The sequence below is a fragment of the Procambarus clarkii genome, chromosome 16, assembly GCF_040958095.1.
Source record: "Procambarus clarkii isolate CNS0578487 chromosome 16, FALCON_Pclarkii_2.0, whole genome shotgun sequence".
Taxonomy (NCBI): domain Eukaryota; kingdom Metazoa; phylum Arthropoda; class Malacostraca; order Decapoda; family Cambaridae; genus Procambarus; species Procambarus clarkii.
The window spans coordinates 13,225,350-13,244,357 of record NC_091165.1 but is presented as its reverse complement, the minus strand read 5'-3'; the positions used below and the strand labels follow the sequence as shown (position 1 = coordinate 13,244,357).

Sequence of the window (19,008 nt, the reverse complement as noted above, 5' to 3'; positions counted from 1 at the left end):
CCTGTCTCTCCAGCTCAGTGGTGGTGGCTCAGTGGTGGTGCCTCAGTGGTGGTGGCTCTGTGGTGGTGGCTCAGTGGTGGTGCCTCAGTGGTGGTGGCTCAGTGGTGGTGGTTCAGTGACAAGTAGCACCCTCGGTGTTGTCACCCAAATGAAGTAGTGGTCCGGTGGTTTCGAAGCTTTTAACTCCCCCCCCCCCCCCCAATCATACCATTGGCCTTAAAGGAATCATTCCACGAACAACTGACCGCCCCCTCCCCCCCTCCTGTGGGGACTCCACAGGACCCCCCCCCCCTGGGACTCCCTCCCCCCCCCCTTCCCCAGAACACTTCACTACCCTTCCTCATATTTAACAAAACATTGTGTGGTTATTTTTTAATTCGCCATGTTTGTGATGCGTGACCATCAGAGCAGAGATGGTTCGTCGCCAGTGTTTATGTGTACACGGCTGTGGGTCTCTTGGGTGTACCTTGAGACGAAAATCACTACAGGGGGGGGCCGGACTTCAACGCAATTTCCAAAATTATTTTTGCTATGTACTGCTTCACAACTGCCCCCGCCCCCCATACACACACACACACACACACAACCCACGCCCATCATTAGGGCGTAGGTGTGTAGGCATCAGTGGGTCTCAACGTGTTCACACACATGCAGCAAGCGAGCAAACTATTTTATAACATCGGCTACACCAGGTGTGTGTGTGTACTCACTTAGTTGTGCTTGCGGGGGATGAGCTCTGCTCTTTCTGCCCGCCTCTCAACTGTCAATCAACTGTTACAAACTACCAACTAATTATTTTCACACACACACACACACACACACACACACACACACACACACACACACACGCACGCGCGCACACTTTGGGGGGCCTGGTAGCCTGGTGGATAGCGCGCAGGACTCGTAATTCTGTGGCGCGGGTTCGATTCCCGCACGAGGCAGAAACAAATGGGCAAAGTTTCTTTCACCCTGAATGCCCCTGTTACCTAACAGTAAATAGGCACCCGGGAGTTAGTCAGCTGTCACGGGCTGCTTCCTGGGGTGTGTGTGTGTGTGTGGTGTGGGGGAAAAAAAGTAGTTAGTAAACAGTTGATTGACAGTTGAGAGGCGGGCCGAAAGAGCAAAGCTTAACCCCAGCAAACACAACTAGGTGAATACAACTAGGTGAATACACACGCGCACGCACACACACACAAACACACACACACACACAGAAAGCAGCCCGTAACAGCTGTCTAACTCCCAGGTACCTATATATTGTTAGGTAACAGGAGCATCTGGGTGTATGAAACTCTGCCCATTATGGTTCTCGCCGGCGCCGGGAATCGAACCCCAGTCCACAGGATTACGTGTCCAGCGTGCTGTCCACTCAGCCACCAGCGTCCCTATTGTGTACTCACCTATTTGTGCTTGCGGGGGTTGAGCTTTGGCTCTTTGGTCCCGCCTCTCAACTGTCAATCAACTGGTGTACAGATTCCTGAGCCTACTGGGCTCTATCATATCTACATTTAAAACTGTGTATGGAGTCAGCCTCCACCACATCACTGCCTAGTGCATTCCATCCGTTAACTACTCTGACACTGAAAAAGTTCCTTCTAACGTCTCTGTGGCTCATGTGGGTACTCAGTTTCCACCTGTGTCCCCTTGTTCGCGTCCCACCAGTGTTGAATAGTTTATCCTTGTTTACCCGGTCGATTCCTCTGAGGATTTTGTAGGTTGTGATCATGTCTCCCCTTACTCTTCTGTCTTCCAGTGTCGTAAGGTGCATTTCCCGCAGCCTTTCCTCGTAACTCATGCCTCTTAGTTCTGGGACTAGTCTAGTGGCATACCTTTGGACTTTTTCCAGCTTCGTCTTGTGCTTGACAAGGTACGGGCTCCACGCTGGGGCCGCATACTCCAGGATTGGTCTTACATATGTGGTGTACAAGATTCTGAATGATTCCTTACACAGGTTCCTGAACGCTGTTCTGATGTTAGCCAGCCTCGCATATGTGTGTCTGTGTGTGCATGAGTGAGTGTGCGTGTGTGTGTGTGTGTGCATGAGTTCGATTCCCGGCGCCGGGAATCGAACCCCGGTCCACAGGACTACGTGTCCAGCGTGCTGTCTATTCAGCCACCAGCGCTGTGTGTGTGTGTGTGTGTGTGTGTGCATGCGTGAGAGTGCGTGTCGTGTGAACGTCACATAGGAAGCCACACAGCGGAGACAGCTGACTGGCTACAGAGGACAAACGCGATGCGTCAAGGCCAGAGCGGTAGGACGGGGCGGGGAGCGGCGGGGAGCGGCAGGACGGGGCGGGGAGCGGCAGGACGGGGCGGGGGGCGCGGGCCCACATATACTTGCTTTGGTTTCCCAATGTCGGAAGCAGAAAACCGAGATGTCCCTAGGCCTAGACCATGCTAAGTCTGCATGCAACCCACAACAGTCGCCTAACTCCTGGGTGCCTATTTACTGGTACCTGAACAGAGGCATCAAGAAGAAGTCGTGGAAGCCACCTCCATTCTTAACCTGAAGGTCTCTCAAGTTCCCTGTAGTTACTGTTAGGTATCATCCAGGGCATTTTGTTTACCTTTTTCTATCACAGGGGAAATGTGTCTCAGGGTACATATTTATGTGAAACTAGACGGGGGTATCCCGCGATGCCCGGGTCTCACTCTCTGTCTGTCTGTCTCTCTCTCTTTTGTCTCTGTGTCTCTCTCTCTCTCTCTCTCTCTTTTGTCTCTCTCTCTCTCTCTCTCTCTCTCTCTCTCTCTCTCTCTCTCTCTCTCTCTCTCTCTCTCTCCACCCCCTCTCTCTCCCCCCCTTCTTCCTCTCTCTCCCACATCTCCCCTCTGTCTCTCGGAACATTCAATATTACGACCAGTTGGGAAAACTGTCTGAAAACTTACTGAAAAATAAAATTACAATTTCAGACCATATTCGCTGGGAGTCGCAGTAGGGATTCCTCCTTTAAGAGGGGCATGGGGGGGGACTCTACCTACGACACTCCCCATACAATCAAAAGTCACCATACAAAGTTCTGTGAGGCTAGCGCCAAACATCTGAACGCCAGTCTTGGACACGCAAACATTCTATTTGCTGTATATACACCTTAATATCTATATCTATATTGTTTAGTAAATATGCAGAAGTATATTTTAAATGTATGAGTGTCTTTATATAAATAGTTTTGCTTTGAAATGTTCAATTTAAATTTAGTCTTGACATTGTATTATCTTCTTTTGCTCGGGATATGAGAACAGACTAAGAGATGAAATGTGAAGAACGCAGAGTCGGCGTTCGATTCCCGATGTTAGTTTGTTCTAAATTCCTAGCTGTCACTAGGTCTTAATATTCCAGGTCTGTTCTCATCTCCCTTCCAAGTGTTGTATAACAACTCATCCTCTTGTTTAGAGAGTACTTTGTGTACTATCTTATCACGACCATCGTACATACATAGACGTAATGGACAATTACATAATGGAATTTAGTACTATTCACCTTATAGTCCGAAAAAATAAAGCTTAAAGCTAAATTCAAATTTTCCTAGGCCTAGTGTAGTAGGCATCCATCAATCTCAGGAGACTATGGAGTTGCACTCCGGTTGTCGGTCTGGAGTAGCCTCTCCAGGGTGCAAAGTCAGGGTAGGTTGATATGGGGGAGAAGCTGTTACCCATGCAGCAGGTCCCCCCCCCCCCCTCTCCACGGCGCCGAAAGTATCCAATGGAAAGGCAAACGCCAATACGATAGGTTCCAGCGCCGTCGCAGGAACTCTCAGAACAAGGTTGACGGCAAAAACTAACTTGTTGGAGCTCGGGGCTCCAGCTCCGGAGTTTACCTCGAAGTTGGTAGCTAGCTACCAACTACCAACTACCAACTAGGCCTATAGGCAAACATGGCCTAGTATAGCACATAAATGTACTATATTAGGCATCAGACAGTGTGTATTAGGCCTAGGAAGGCTAGCTTATTGATGATGCAAAGTTTTCTTTACATCAACATAAAAAACTTTTCCGGTTTGTCCAAATACAATAGTGCCGATTTCTACTTTCTGGTTGTCTTTTACCTCAATATGTGCACGATGGTCCTCACCGGTGCTATAAGAACTACCCAAACAGGAGGCTGGCCTGTATATAGTCATCCTGGCTTAACGCGATCTCCAGATAATGCCTTTACTTTTCAACTGACCTGCCCCCCCCCCCCACCACCGTCAACCATGCCAGTCTTGTATTGTAATTTGTAGATTTGTACTCACTGACTTTGTGCGCCCCTTGAGGGACTTGGAGTAGAGGGGGGTAGAAACAGCCTAAGCTACTCTATTCCTTTGAGATGTATTTTTTCTTGTCTCAGTAAACATACTTGAACTTGAACCATAGGTACCAACCACTTGGGCTGGACGGTAGAGCCACGGTCTCGCTTCATGCAGCTCAGCGTTCAATCCCTGACCGTTCAAGTGGTTGGGCACCATTCCTTCCCCCCGTCCCATCCCAAATCCTTATCCTGACCCCTTCCCAGTGCTATATAGTCGTTATGGCTTGGCGCTTTCCACCTGATAGTTCCCTTGAACCATGGGAACCTACCTAGCAGTATTTACCTAGCAGTAAAATAGGTACCTGGGTGTTAGTCAGCTGTCACGGGCTGCTTCCTGGGGGTGGAGGCCTGGTCGAGGACCGGACCGCGGGGACACTAAAGCCCCGAAATCATCTCAAGATAACCTCAAGATGGGTACGAGCATCCCAAGATGTGGACGAACTTGCCTCTCAAAGTTGCCGCGGGAGTGCCATAACTAGTCCCCTGGGTGCCGCGGCTGTCTCTCACGCAGCCACACACCTCCGGGATAACTTGAAGCGCCGCGCCTGTGGTCTGTAACCAGGACTACCTGAGTGGTCTCTGTCGTACCCGAACATTTTAACGCAACTTAGAATGACTTTCAAGAACATTTTAGTGAACACCAGATGTGTCGAGTCCACTCTGTGGGGGTCTGACTCGTCCAGACCGTTCAGTGAGCCCCTCACTCGTCCAGACCGTTCAGTGAGCCCCTCACTCGTCCACACCGCTGCGTTGTCAAGTTCTGGTAAATGAGCCCGTGTTTGAGATGCTTCTTCTTACCCTTTTGTTCATGGTGACACTTTTGAGCGCCTGGGCATGACCTGTGACCGTGCTGGTCCAGGTCTGAGGGTCGTACACCGCCCGAGTGACCTCCGTAACTCGTGTCCTGCGAGGCGAGGAGTGTACAACGGTCGGTATTCGTAGTCCTAATGTTCCGGGTTCGATCCCAGGCGGAGGCGTAAACAAATGGGCAGTTTCTTTCACCATAATGCCCCCTGTTCACCTAGCAGTGAATAGGTATCAGGGAGTTAGACCGCTGCTACGGGCTGCTTCCTGGGGGGGGGGGGGGGGGGGAGGGGGGGTGTAACAAAATGGAGGCCTGGTCGAGGACCGGGCCGCAGGGAGGTTATCTTGAGGTTATCTTGAGATGATTTCGGGGCTTTTAAAGTGTCCCCGCGGCCCGGTCCTCGACCAGGCCTTTCCCCCCCAGGAAGCAGCCCGTGACAGCTGACTAACACCCAGGTACCTATTTTACTGCTAGGTAACAGAGGCATAGGGTGAAAGAAACTCTGCCCATTGTTTCTCGCCGGCGCCTGGGATCGAACCCAGGACCACAGGATCACAAGTCCCGCGTGCTGTCCGTTCGGCCGACCGGCTCCTATACATTTATATGCACTCGTTCGGGACGCTAAGCCCCGAAATTATCATAAGATAACCTTACGTCATCACTACTCTTTAGTGATGACTCTTTAGTGATTTAGTGATTTACCTAACCTAACCTAACCGAACTAAAATGATAGAAGTGTTTTATATGTGGTGTTGAGAAACTGTGTGACGTCACTGTGAAGCTATGTCGAGGCTGAGGTGTTAGTCTACTGCGAGTGTAGCAGCGGCACTCGTTGGTGTGGCAGTGGCACTCGCTGGTGTGGCAGTGGCACTCATTGGTGTGGCAGCGGCACTCATTGGTGTGACAGCGGCACTCGCTGGTGTGGCAGTGGCACTCGCTGGTGTGGCAGTGGCACTCATTGGTGTGGCAGTGGCACTCATTGGTGTGGCAGCGGCACTCATTGGTGTGACAGCGGCACTCGTTGGTGTGGCAGTGGCACTCGCTGGTGTGGCAGTGGCACTCATTGGTGTGGCAGTGGCACTCATTGGTGTGGCAGTGGCACTCGTTGGTGTGGCAGTGGCACTCGCTGGTGTGGCAGTGGCACTCGCTGGTGTGGCAGTGGCACTCATTGGTGTGGCAGTGGCACTCGTTGGTGTGGCAGTGGCACTCGCTGGTGTGGCAGTGGCACTCGCTGGTGTGGCAGTGGCACTCGCTGGTGTGGCAGTGGCACTCGCTGGTGTGGCAGTGGCACTCATTGGTGTGGCAGTGGCACTCGCTGGTGTGGCAGTGGCACTCGCTGGTGTGGCAGTGGCACTCATTGGTGTGGCAGTGGCACTCGTTGGTGTGGCAGTGGCACTCGCTGGTGTGGCAGTGGCACTCGCTGGTGTGGCAGTGGCACTCATTGGTGTGGCAGTGGCACTCATTGGTGTGGCAGCGGCACTCATTGGTGTGACAGCGGCACTCATTAGTGTGACAGCGGCACTCATTGGTGTGACAGCGGCACTCATTGGTGTGACAGCGGCACTCGCTGGTGTGACAGTGGCACTCATTGGTGTGGCAGTGGCACTCATTGGTGTGGCAGCGGCACTCGCTGGTGAGGCAGGGGCCCTCATTGGTGTGACAGCGGCACTCGCTGGTGTGGCAGTGGCACTCATTGGTGGGACAGCGGCACTCATTGGTGTGACAGCGGCACTCATTGTTAACTCATTGTAAAAGTGATCGAATTACCTTCATCGTTTTAAATATAAATTCTTTAAATTGTTGAAGAGGATTGTTTAGAATTGTTATATGAATTAATACTTATTACTCACTAAGTATTGGCTGAGGGGCCCAGGGTATCTTGTGCGCCCTGAGCCTTCTGTATAAATGTATAGTGTAAACCATCACTGGTCTACACTATACATGTAAACACACACTTGTAGGCGTTGGCTCAAGAGTTGGTTTCTAAGTGTTTCATTGGTAGAGTGTAGACTATTGTGGCAAACACAGGATAATATCTACCGATGGGCCCGTGGAACACACCCACCAGCCACAGTAACAGGTACACTACTCTCTACACCAGACACTAACAGGTACACTACTCTCTACACCAGACACTAACTGGTACACTACTCTCTACACCAGACACTAACTGGTACACTACTCTCTACACCAGACACTAACTGGTACACTACTCTCTACACCAGACACTAACTGGTACACTACTCTCTACACCAGACACTAACTGGTACACTACTCTCTACACCAGACACTAACTGGTACACTACTCTCTACACCAGACACTAACTGGTACACTACTCTCTACACCAGACACTAACTGGTACACTACTCTCTACACCAGACACTAACTGGTACACTACTCTCTACACCAGACACTAACTGGTACACTACTCTCTACACCAGACACTAACTGGTACACTACTCTCTACACCAGACACTAACTGGTACACTACTCTCTACACCAGACACTAACTGGTACACTACTCTCTACACCAGACACTAACTGGTACACTACTCTCTACACCAGACACTAACTGGTACACTACTCTCTACACCAGACACTAACTGGTACACTACTCTCTACACCAGACAATAACAGGTACACTACTCTCTACACCAGACACTAACTGGTACACTACTCTCTACACCAGACAATAACAGGTACACTACTCTCTACACCAGACACTAACTGGTACACTACTCTCTACACCAGACAATAACTGGTACACTACTCTCTACACCAGACACTAACTGGTACACTACTCTCTACACCAGACACTAACAGGTACACTACTCTCTACACCAGACACTAACTGGTACACTACTCTCTACACCAGACACTAACTGGTACACTACTCTCTACACCAGACACTAACAGGTACACTACTCTCTACACCAGACACTAACTGGTACACTACTCTCTACACCAGACACTAACTGGTACACTACTCTCTACACCAGACACTAACTGGTACACTACTCTCTACACCAGACACTAACTGGTACACTACTCTCTACACCAGACACTAACTGGTACACTACTCTCTACACCAGACACTAACTGGTACACTACTCTCTACACCAGACACTAACTGGTACACTACTCTCTACACCAGACACTAACTGGTACACTACTCTCTACACCAGACACTAACAGGTACACTACTCTCTACACCAGACACTAACTGGTACACTACTCTCTACACCAGACACTAACTGGTACACTACTCTCTACACCAGACACTAACTGGTACACTACTCTCTACACCAGACACTAACTGGTACACTACTCTCTACACCAGACACTAACTGGTACACTACTCTCTACACCAGACACTAACTGGTACACTACTCTCTACACCAGACACTAACTGGTACACTACTCTCTACACCAGACACTAACTGGTACACTACTCTCTACACCAGACACTAACTGGTACACTACTCTCTACACCAGACACTAACTGGTACACTACTCTCTACACCAGACACTAACTGGTACACTACTCTCTACACCAGACACTAACTGGTACACTACTCTCTACACCAGACACTAACTGGTACACTACTCTCTACACCAGACACTAACTGGTACACTACTCTCTACACCAGACACTAACTGGTACACTACTCTCTACACCAGACACTAACAGGTACACTACTCTCTACACCAGACACTAACTGGTACACTACTCTCTACACCAGACACTAACTGGTACACTACTCTCTACACCAGACACTAACTGGTACACTACTCTCTACACCAGACACTAACTGGTACACTACTCTCTACACCAGACACTAACAGGTACACTACTCTCTACACCAGACACTAACTGGTACACTACTCTCTACACCAGACACTAACTGGTACACTACTCTCTACACCAGACACTAACTGGTACACTACTCTCTACACCACACAGAGGCACACCTTAAGACATGTCTTTACTAGCAATATCAGAGTGTTTTTTAACCACTAATATTCTGAATTATTTTTCCTTATAGAGCCCGGGGACTGCCTGACGGTGGCGGTGAAGGAGCGCTGCCGTAACCTCTTTGAGAGACGCGGCCGCCGCAAGAACTACGCCCGGCGGTGCGAGATCAACCTGCCGCCGCTGGTGGTCCGGGACCAGGATGCCCTCCTGCACATTGCCTCCTCCTCCCACGGCCCCAGGTTAAGCGAGGGGCCCCTGCAGCGTCTCACCTGCAGGGACGACGCCCCCGGGTACGCCCCCTGTGCCCGCCTCAGGCCTCTCAATGACACCAATCACCTTGTCTGTGATCCTCTAGGTCTGCTCCACAGCTTATGAGCCAAGCTTCATTTTCTGTACATTTACCTTGAACTTAATATTGAGCATTTTCAAGTAATAATATTGATGACCGATATACATTTATTTGATAACTGATTAATATATTCACCGCATGAGAGCCGCTCTGTCAGTTGAGGTGTTCAGTGCCGACGCTGGTACTCACGAGCGTGTACATCTTTCCTCAATCTTTGACGGCTTTGGTTACATTTATTAAACGGTTTACAAGCATGAAAACTTCCACATAAACAGTTGTTATTGTTATAAACAGCCTCCTGATGCTTCCGAGCTCATTAACTGTTTAATAATTGTAAACAAAGCCGCCAAAGATTGAGAAAAGATGTACAGGTTCGTAAGTGCTTGCGTAACTGCTTTATGAATCCGGGTTCTGCAGGTCTCTAATACGAACACTTGTGTACTCAGGGGTGAACATGAAGCGGTGTTCGTCGCGCCACGACACCGTACACACTCGGTGTCGTCTGTTCGAGGTGTGCGACCAGGCGGTGGTGTTGTCGGGAGGGTGGAGCCGCGACCTCTCCCCCGAGGACGCCACCAGCACCGTCACCGCCGCCTACCACATGCTCAGGCACAACGGCTTCCATAAGGGCAACATCAAAATATTTTATGCTAACGGTGCAAGGAAAGATGCAGGTAAATGTCCACAAGTTTCGCTCTGTTGTTCCAAACATGGAACATTACCTACGTGATCAGTATGGCCGACACTAAGTTACAATAATCTGGCTAAAAAATTACGCATCCAACTCAGACATCTGAAAATTAAATTAAAGAACTGACGACGATCTGGTACGTCCAGGACCTTTATCAAGCGATGTAATAATGATGATAATGGTCCAGGACGGACCGGAACGTCCTCAATTCTGTTATTTCATTATAAGATTTGTGGGTTGGGTGTCTAATTGATCAATTTTCTTTAGAATATTGTATATCGTTATCATGTCTGCCCTGATCCTTCTTTCCACCATTATGGTAAGTCTAGTTCCCTCAGTCCTTCTCAATAGATCCGTCCTTATTCTACATGAACGAGTCTTGTTTCATAACTTTGGATCATGTCAAATTTTGTTTTGTGTTTCTTTAGGCAGGAGTTGCACACCTGGCAACATGCTGAAGAGCGCGCCATATATAGGGGTGTTTATATGGCCGAGCTCCACACACAGCATCGCTCCTGTGCCAGGTAAGTCCACTACGGGCTCACCATAGCCCGTGCTACTTGGAACTTGTTCCGAGTCGCTGAATCTATAACAACAACAACAACAACATGGCCAAGCACGTGATCTCTCACGAACTTGGAAAAAGGCAAGTTACTGAGAGATATATTTAGGCATCAGTTAGTTTAGTAAAACTGCTAACGCTATTCTACCGAAGAATGCCTTGGTATTAGATTATAATTATGTCTACTTCCAAGTTTTCTCTTTTTCTGAAGGATGCAGTTGCCTCCCCTTCATTTCACGGTGTATTTGAGGTCTCACCGCTTCTGTTCCTATCGTCATAACTGCATTTTTCTGGGTTAGAGTCCAATAACCATATTCAGACCCCCCTCTGGAGACTGTGTAGTTCATCCATCTAGAACGCCAAGTATGAACACTCCATGTCACCAGGTATCGACACTCTACCTCTTTCGCCATCAAGGATCGACAGCAGTGGCGTCTCTTACAGAGGTGGGTTGTGTAAGAGAGAGCCACGTTCACTGGACTTCCCAGAAGGGTAAACTTGAGCGTCCAGCCCCGGGAGCGACCGTAACAGCCCGTCTCACAGTTTCCTAGAATGTAGACCAGGTAAAGTGAAGACATCTTTGTCGTGATGTAGGGCAACTGAACGGCGCCGTCTTCATGTGACGCTGCTGCTGCCTGCCGTGTTGGAGACGGACGCTGCCGCTGCCTGCCGTGTTGGAGACGGACGCTGCCGCTGCCTGCCGTGTTGGAGACGGACGCTGCCGCTGCCTGCCGTGTTGGAGACGGACGCTGCCACAGCCTGCCGTGTTGGAGACGGACGCTGCCACAGCCTGCCGTGTTGGAGACGGACGCTGCCACAGCCTGCCGTGTTGGAGACGGACGCTGCCGCTGCCTGCCGTGTTGGAGACGGACGCTGCCACAGCCTGCCGTGTTGGAGACGGACGCTGCCACAGACTGCCGTGTTGGAGACGGACGCTGCCACAGCCTGCCGTGTTGGAGACGGACGCTGCCACAGCCTGCCGTGTTGGAGACGGACGCTGCCACAGCCTGCAGTGTTGGAGACGGACGCTGCCACAGCCTGCAGTGTTGGAGACAGACGCTGCCACAGCCTGCAGTGTTGGAGACAGACGCTGCCACAGCCTGCAGTGTTGGAGACGGACGCTGCCACAGCCTGCCGTATTGGAGACGGACGCTGCCACAGCCTGCAGTGTTGGAGACGGACGCTGCCACAGCCTGCAGTGTTGGAGACAGACGCTGCCACAGCCTGCAGTGTTGGAGACGGACGCTGCCACAGCCTGCAGTGTTGGAGACGGACGCTGCCACAGCCTGCAGTGTTGGAGACAGACGCTGCCACAGCCTGCAGTGTTGGAGACGGACGTTGTCACAGCCTGCAGTGTTGGAGACGCACACACCCGTCAGTATAAACAATGTACGTTTAGACAAGCACCTGCCTAAGCATAGCGGAGATACACCGCACCACAGTTTAATAAGACCCGAGGGAGAACAAAAGGTGCACGGGTTACTCCGCCTACCATCACACTACTGTGCAGGAAGGGCCGCATATCTATGGGTCATCTAGTACGGTCAGCAGACTTCTGAACGTTACCACTGCTGGACTTAAACTCGTCTACAAGCACCTGGCGGGGTTTCCACTACCTCTTGAATAACACTTTACTAAATGTACACTTTGTCAGAACAATTATTCACATATGTAATTGATCATTAATCAATTAAAGAGCTTAGAAACAACTCAATCACTTATTTTCGTACAGTTTCTACGGGGGAAACTGGAATGGAATGACAAATTATTTTATCAGGAATGACAAGTTACCCAAAACGTAGCCAGACATCCCAAGTTTAGGTACTGTGGCGCGAGCTGACCGTCGCCTGCCCGCCAGTCTCCTGCTCGCGCACCCCACCGCCCTCTAGAGGCAAGTAAATACAGCAAATAATTCACCTTGCAGTAACCCTAAATTGGATCCCATCCCATGTTGGAATCCCATTAAAGGAGAAAGCCGATGAAATTACTAAATTGGCAACTCGTCATCCAGTGATACATAAAACAATTCAACCCAGCCTAGAGAACATAAAAAACATCATCACCAAAAAGCTCTCACACTTCAACAAAGCCGACCTGCACCAGAGAATAGCTGAAGGTTCGCCCTCTGCAATATGGTATCTTCAGGCAACCAAATTAGAAAGGTTAAATATCCCAAAAGGAATCCACAGGAAAATAGCAGTTAGGTTATAAAGACTACGTCTAGGTTATAGATGCAACTGGGAGATTGGTGAACCCAGACAGAGAGAGTACATTTTCTACCAAACTGTCACAGAAAAGTCATTACATCACTATCTTCCAGAATGTGAAGCAACCAACGACCTTAGAAGAGCCTTTAAGAGTCCCTGAATCTTGCAGTGGCCACCCTGAAGCCATCAACACTGCCACTCTTCTGGTCAACAAAGGTGTCCAGCAGCTGGACACCCTCATAAAGACTGTCAAGCAGTATCCTCCCCCGCGATAATAGCTTGACGATTAAATGCAACCTCAGAATACTGAAAAGAATTACTGAACAAAAAATTGTACCACGTACGGACTATTCATGCCCGTGCCACCTCTTGGGTGGCTTAATCTTTATCAATCAATCAATCACCTCGCACGTTACAGCCCCGCTCCTGTGCCAGATAAGTCCACTACGGGCTCACCATAGCCCGTGTTACTTTGGAACTTTTGTTCTATGTACCTGTAGCTGAATCTAAAACAGCATCACCTCGCAAGTAAATGACCCGATAAAACCTCGGGAGTCAGTACCTGGTCCTCCCGTGACTCTGTAACATTCTCTTAAGCTAAACTAACCAAAACTGTGTATAGAATGTGAATGAATATTGAGGCTGTGCGATGGGATCGAACCCACGACCCCTGAGGAGGTCAGGGGCAGCGGATTCGATCCCATTGTACAACCTCAGTATTCATTCAAAGACTCACCACATTCTCGCTGTTTGACATCACTGTGGTGATGCATATGGCAAACTAAACGATTTTTTGGGTTCAGTTCCCGCGGTCATTGCCTGTGAGCCCTCTTCACCGCCGCTCACGATATAAGTACGGGGGGGGGGGGGGGAAGGGGGACATAATTATACACGAACAACACAAGAAAAAATCCAGGTACACACAGGAGCTGGTGGACATAGCTCCGGGAGTCAGGAAGAGGACCCGCCCTGGGTATTATATCGACTCTCACTTGCGGCGGACATGTGTGGAGTGACGTCAGTAACCTTCTGGGGTCACTTACCTGGGGTACACATGTGTGGAGTGACGTCAGTAACCTTCTGGGGTCACTTACCTGGGGTACACATGTGTGGGGTGACGTCAGTGACCTTCTGGGGTCTCTTACCTGGGGTACACATGTGTGGGGTGACGTCAGTAACCTTCTGGGGTCTCTTACCTGGGGTACACATGTGTGGGGTGACGTCAGTAACCTTCTGGGGTCTCTTACCTGGGGTACACATGTGTGGGGTGACGTCAGTGACCTTCTAGGGTCCCTTACCTGGGGTACACATGTGTGGGGTGACGTCAGTAACCTTCTGGGGTCTCTTACCTGGGGTACACATGTGTGGGGTGACGTCAGTGACCTTCTGGGGTCTCTTACCTGGGGTACACATGTGTGGGGTGACGTCAGTGACCTTCTGGGGTCCCTTACCTGGGGTACACATGTGTGGGGTGACGTCAGTAACCTTCTGGGGTCTCTTACCTGGGGTACACATGTGTGGGGTGACGTCAGTGACCTTCTGGGGTCTCTTACCTGGGGTACACATGTGTGGGGTGACGTCAGTGACCTTCTGGGGTCCCTTACCTGGGGTACACATGTGTGGGGTGACGTCAGTGACCTTCTGGGGTCCCTTACCTGGGGTACACATGTGTGGGGTGACGTCAGTGACCTTCTGGGGTCTCTTACCTGGGGTACACATGTGTGGGGTGACGTCAGTGACCTTCTGGGGTCTCTTACCTGGGGTACACATGTGTGGGGTGACGTCAGTGACCTTCTGGGGTCTCTTACCTGGGGTACACATGTGTGGGGTGACGTCAGTGACCTTCTGGGGTCCCTTACCTGGGGTACACATGTGTGGGGTGACGTCAGTGACCTTCTGGGGTCTCTTACCTGGGGTACACATGTGTGGGGTGACGTCAGTGACCTTCTGGGGTCTCTTACCTGGGGTACACATGTGTGGGAGTGACGTCAGTGAACCTTCTAGGGGTCTCTTACCTGGGGTACACATGTGTGGGGTGACGTCAGTGACCTTCTGGGGTCTCTTACCTGGGGTACACATGTGTGGGGTGACGTCAGTGACCTTCTGGGGTCTCTTACCTGGGGTACACATGTGTGGGGTGACGTCAGTGACCTTCTGGGGTCTCTTACCTGGGGTACACATGTGTGGGGTGACGTCAGTAACCTTCTGGGGTCTCTTACCTGGGGTACACATGTGTGGGGTGACGTCAGTGACCTTCTGGGGTCTCTTACCTGGGGTACACATGTGTGGGGTGACGTCAGTGACCTTCTGGGGTCTCTTACCTGGGGTATACATGTGTGGGGTGACGTCAGTAACCTTCTGGGGTCTCTTACCTGGGGTACACATGTGTGGGGTGACGTCAGTGACCTTCTGGGGTCTCTTACCTGGGGTACACATGTGTGGGGTGACGTCAGTGACCTTCTGGGGTCCCTTACCTGGGGTACACATGTGTGGGGTGACGTCAGTAACCTTCTGGGGTCTCTTACCTGGGGTACACATGTGTGGGGTGACGTCAGTGACCTTCTGGGGTCTCTTACCTGGGGTACACATGTGTGGAGTGACGTCAGTGACCTTCTGGGGTCTCTTACCTGGGGTACACATGTGTGGGGTGACGTCAGTGACCTTCTGGGGTCTCTTACCTGGGGTACACATGTGTGGGGTGACGTCAGTGACCTTCTGGGGTCTCTTACCTGGGGTACACATGTGTGGGGTGACGTCAGTGACCTTCTGGGGTCTCTTACCTGGGGTACACATGTGTGGGGTGACGTCAGTAACCTTCTGGGGTCTCTTACCTGGGGTACACATGTGTGGGGTGACGTCAGTGACCTTCTGGAGTCCCTTACCTGGGGTACACATGTGTGGGGTGACGTCAGTAACCCTCTGGGGTCACTTACCTGGGGTACACATGTGTGGGGTGACGTCAGTAACCTTCTGGGGTCTCTTACCTGGGGTACACATGTGTGGGGTGACGTCAGTGACCTTCTGGGGTCTCTTACCTGGGGTACACATGTGTGGAGTGACGTCAGTAACCTTCTGGGGTCACTTACCTGGGGTACACATGTGTGGGGTGACGTCAGTAACCTTCTGGGGTCTCTTACCTGGGGTACACATGTGTGGGGTGACGTCAGTGACCTTCTGGGGTCTCTTACCTGGGGTACACATGTGTGGGGTGACGTCAGTAACCTTCTGGGGTCCCTTACCTGGGGTACACATGTGTGGGGTGACGTCAGTGACCTTCTGGGGTCTCTTACCTGGGGTACACATGTGTGGGGTGACGTCAGTGACCTTCTGGGGTCTCTTACCTGGGGTACACATGTGTGGAGTGACGTCAGTAACCTTCTGGGGTCACTTACCTGGGGTACACATGTGTGGGGTGACGTCAATGACCTTCTGGAGTCCCTTACCTGGGGTACACATGTGTGGGGTGACGTCAGTGACCTTCTGGAGTCCCTTACCTGGGGTACACATGTGTGGGGTGACGTCAGTGACCTTCTGGAGTCCCTTACCTGGGGTACACATGTGTGGAGTGACGTCAGTAACCTTCTGGGGTCACTTACCTGGGGTACACATGTGTGGGGTGACGTCAGTGACCTTCTGGAGTCCCTTACCTGGAGTACACATGTGTGGGGTGACGTCAGTGACCTTCTGGAGTCCCTTACCTGGGGTACACATGTGTGGGGTGACGTCAGTGACCTTCTGGAGTCCCTTACCTGGGGTTCACATGTGTGGGGTGACGTCAGTGACCTTCTGGAGTCCCTTACCTGGGGTACACATGTGTGGAGTGACGTCAGTAACCTTCTGGGGTCACTTACCTGGGGTACACATGTGTGGGGTGACGTCAGTGACCTTCTGGGGTCCCTTACCTGGGGTACACATGTGCGGGGTGACGTCAGTGACCTTCTGGAGTCCCTTACCTGGGGTACACATGTGTGGGGTGACGTCAGTGACCTTCTGGAGTCCCTTACCTGGGGTACACATGTGTGGAGTGACGTCAGTAACCTTCTGGGGTCACTTACCTGGGGTACACATGTGTGGGGTGACGTCAGTGACCTTCTGGGGTCCCTTACCAGGGGTACACATGTGCGGGGTGACGTCAGTGACCTTCTGGAGTCCCTTACCTGGGGTACACATGTGTGGGGTGTGAAACATTGCACAGCACATGCGTACGACCAACATTATAGTCCGCGGCGTGAGCATGGAAGCCTCGCATCACACGCAGACAGTTTGAGGATCTCTGGAGAGTTGCCACAGTGATGCGAACTAACTCTCACAATATCGGGTAATATTAGGTAATGTTATCATGAACAATTCAAAAACGAGCAGATTTGGCATTTATGATCCAAAAAAAAACGGGCTTTTCAAAAATCATCTTGAAGAAGTGAGAAAACTACGCGGCCTGCGGCGTGGGAATCATTTCGGTGGATACCTTGAGGTTACCTTGAGGTGCTTCCGGGGCTTAGCGTCCCCGCGGCCCGGTTGTCGACCAGGCCTCTCCTGGATGGAGAGAAAGTTGTTGTTGAGGTCTGCGATCAACCAGAAGACCGATATACGAATACAAAGGAACAAAGAGAACATGTATATTCTGCAAGATGAAAAACACAGTCCACAGACCTAGAGCAAACCTGCGTGTGCTTGTAACAGAAAAGTTAAATTATGGTGCGAAGGTAACCAAGAAAGAATGGACATGAAGAGAGAGGCTGGTGGATACTTAAGAAAGGAACTCGCGAACACAAGATGTGATGGAGGAGCCCTGGATACACCAACGAGACTAACATTCAGAGCTTGTAACGTGAAAATCTGTTATTAATCACTAATGTTGCCATGTTGGTCTAAACATATGTTGGCAATGAAGGCCATGGAAAAAGGACAAGAGGGAGGGAGAGCGTGGAAACAAGGCATTACATAAAGGAGAGTAATAGATGGTCAGATAATTCTCTACAGAGGATCCCATGTGAACTAACCTCAGGGGAAGCAACACGAGAGATTAACCAACGAGTTAACAGTAAGAAGCTGCAGGAAGGTTCAGACCGTCCCTAAATGACAAATGAACACAGAGAATCACTACCCAAGAGCGTGAGAGGCAAGCAAGGCGTGCTAGTAAAAATGACCAACACAGAAAACAAGGAAGTCATAACGTATACCTAAACTATCCATAGCCTGGATAGCCTTCAGCAAATTGGATAAAGGGTAACTTCGAGTGGTATGTACAACCTTCGTGATACCTATTATTCAATATGCAGTCCCCGCATGGAGCCACAAATCTAAAAACACCAGACATAAAACTGTAAAAGCTCTACAGACATACCACAAGCCTTGTCCCTGAGCTGAAGGGACTGAGCTATGAAAAAAGACTGAGGGAGCGGGATCTCACAACACTGGAGAACACAAGGAGTAGTAGACACATGTTAGCACAGCCCGCTCTCCCAAGCATTCCCAACGTCACTAAACTGATGTACCGAATTGCCCGAACCTAACCTAACTGAAGACTCACGAATAGAAAATGGGCAACACATCAATTTCGCAAGCCGCTGTGATTTTTAGTACACCAGTTTTTGGCCTTAGGGGATGTGCATGTCAAAATGCGATGTACTATTAGGAAAACGGGTTGGGTTAGCGACATAAAAGATTGATCAGAAGTTGACAGAGCAGAGAAAAACATTGTTTAAAGCTGAAGAACACAGAATAAGAGGCACATGTAATCTAGTAACACAAATGAGAGAGACTTCAGTAAGAACTTCTTCAGTGTATAACTTGTAAATTAATGGAGTGGACCGGATAATAAAGTGAGTGCAGCTAACCCAGTACACATTTTTAAATTTAATATGATACTAAACACAAGTGAACAGTTTTCCTCCATTAAACTACTATTTGTTCAGGAGGGGCTTAGGAGCTGACGCTCAGCTCCAAGTTCATGTAGGTTAGTACTTAGGTGTGTAAACACACACAAATCTTCATACACATACAGTCATGCATATGAATACTGTCAGCGACACCTCAAAGCAATCTTATATATCTGCCTCATTAAAGCAACCAGCGCCCCGAGCTGCTGATGTATTCCTTCAGTGGTCCCGGGCGCCCGCCAAACTACCG

General features: G+C 50.3%; 1 protein-coding gene across 1 annotated transcript in view; it reads left to right on the top strand.

The window, feature by feature from the left end:
* Positions 1-19,008, top strand: part of LOC123760068 (uncharacterized) — a 50,887-nt gene that overhangs the window by 19,474 nt on the left and 12,405 nt on the right. Inside the window, exons 2-3 of the mRNA XM_045745503.2 lie at positions 9,141-9,425; positions 9,866-10,093. Coding sequence (XP_045601459.1) covers positions 9,141-9,425; positions 9,866-10,093 — 513 coding nt within the window. The remainder of the gene's footprint in view (positions 1-9,140; positions 9,426-9,865; positions 10,094-19,008) is intronic.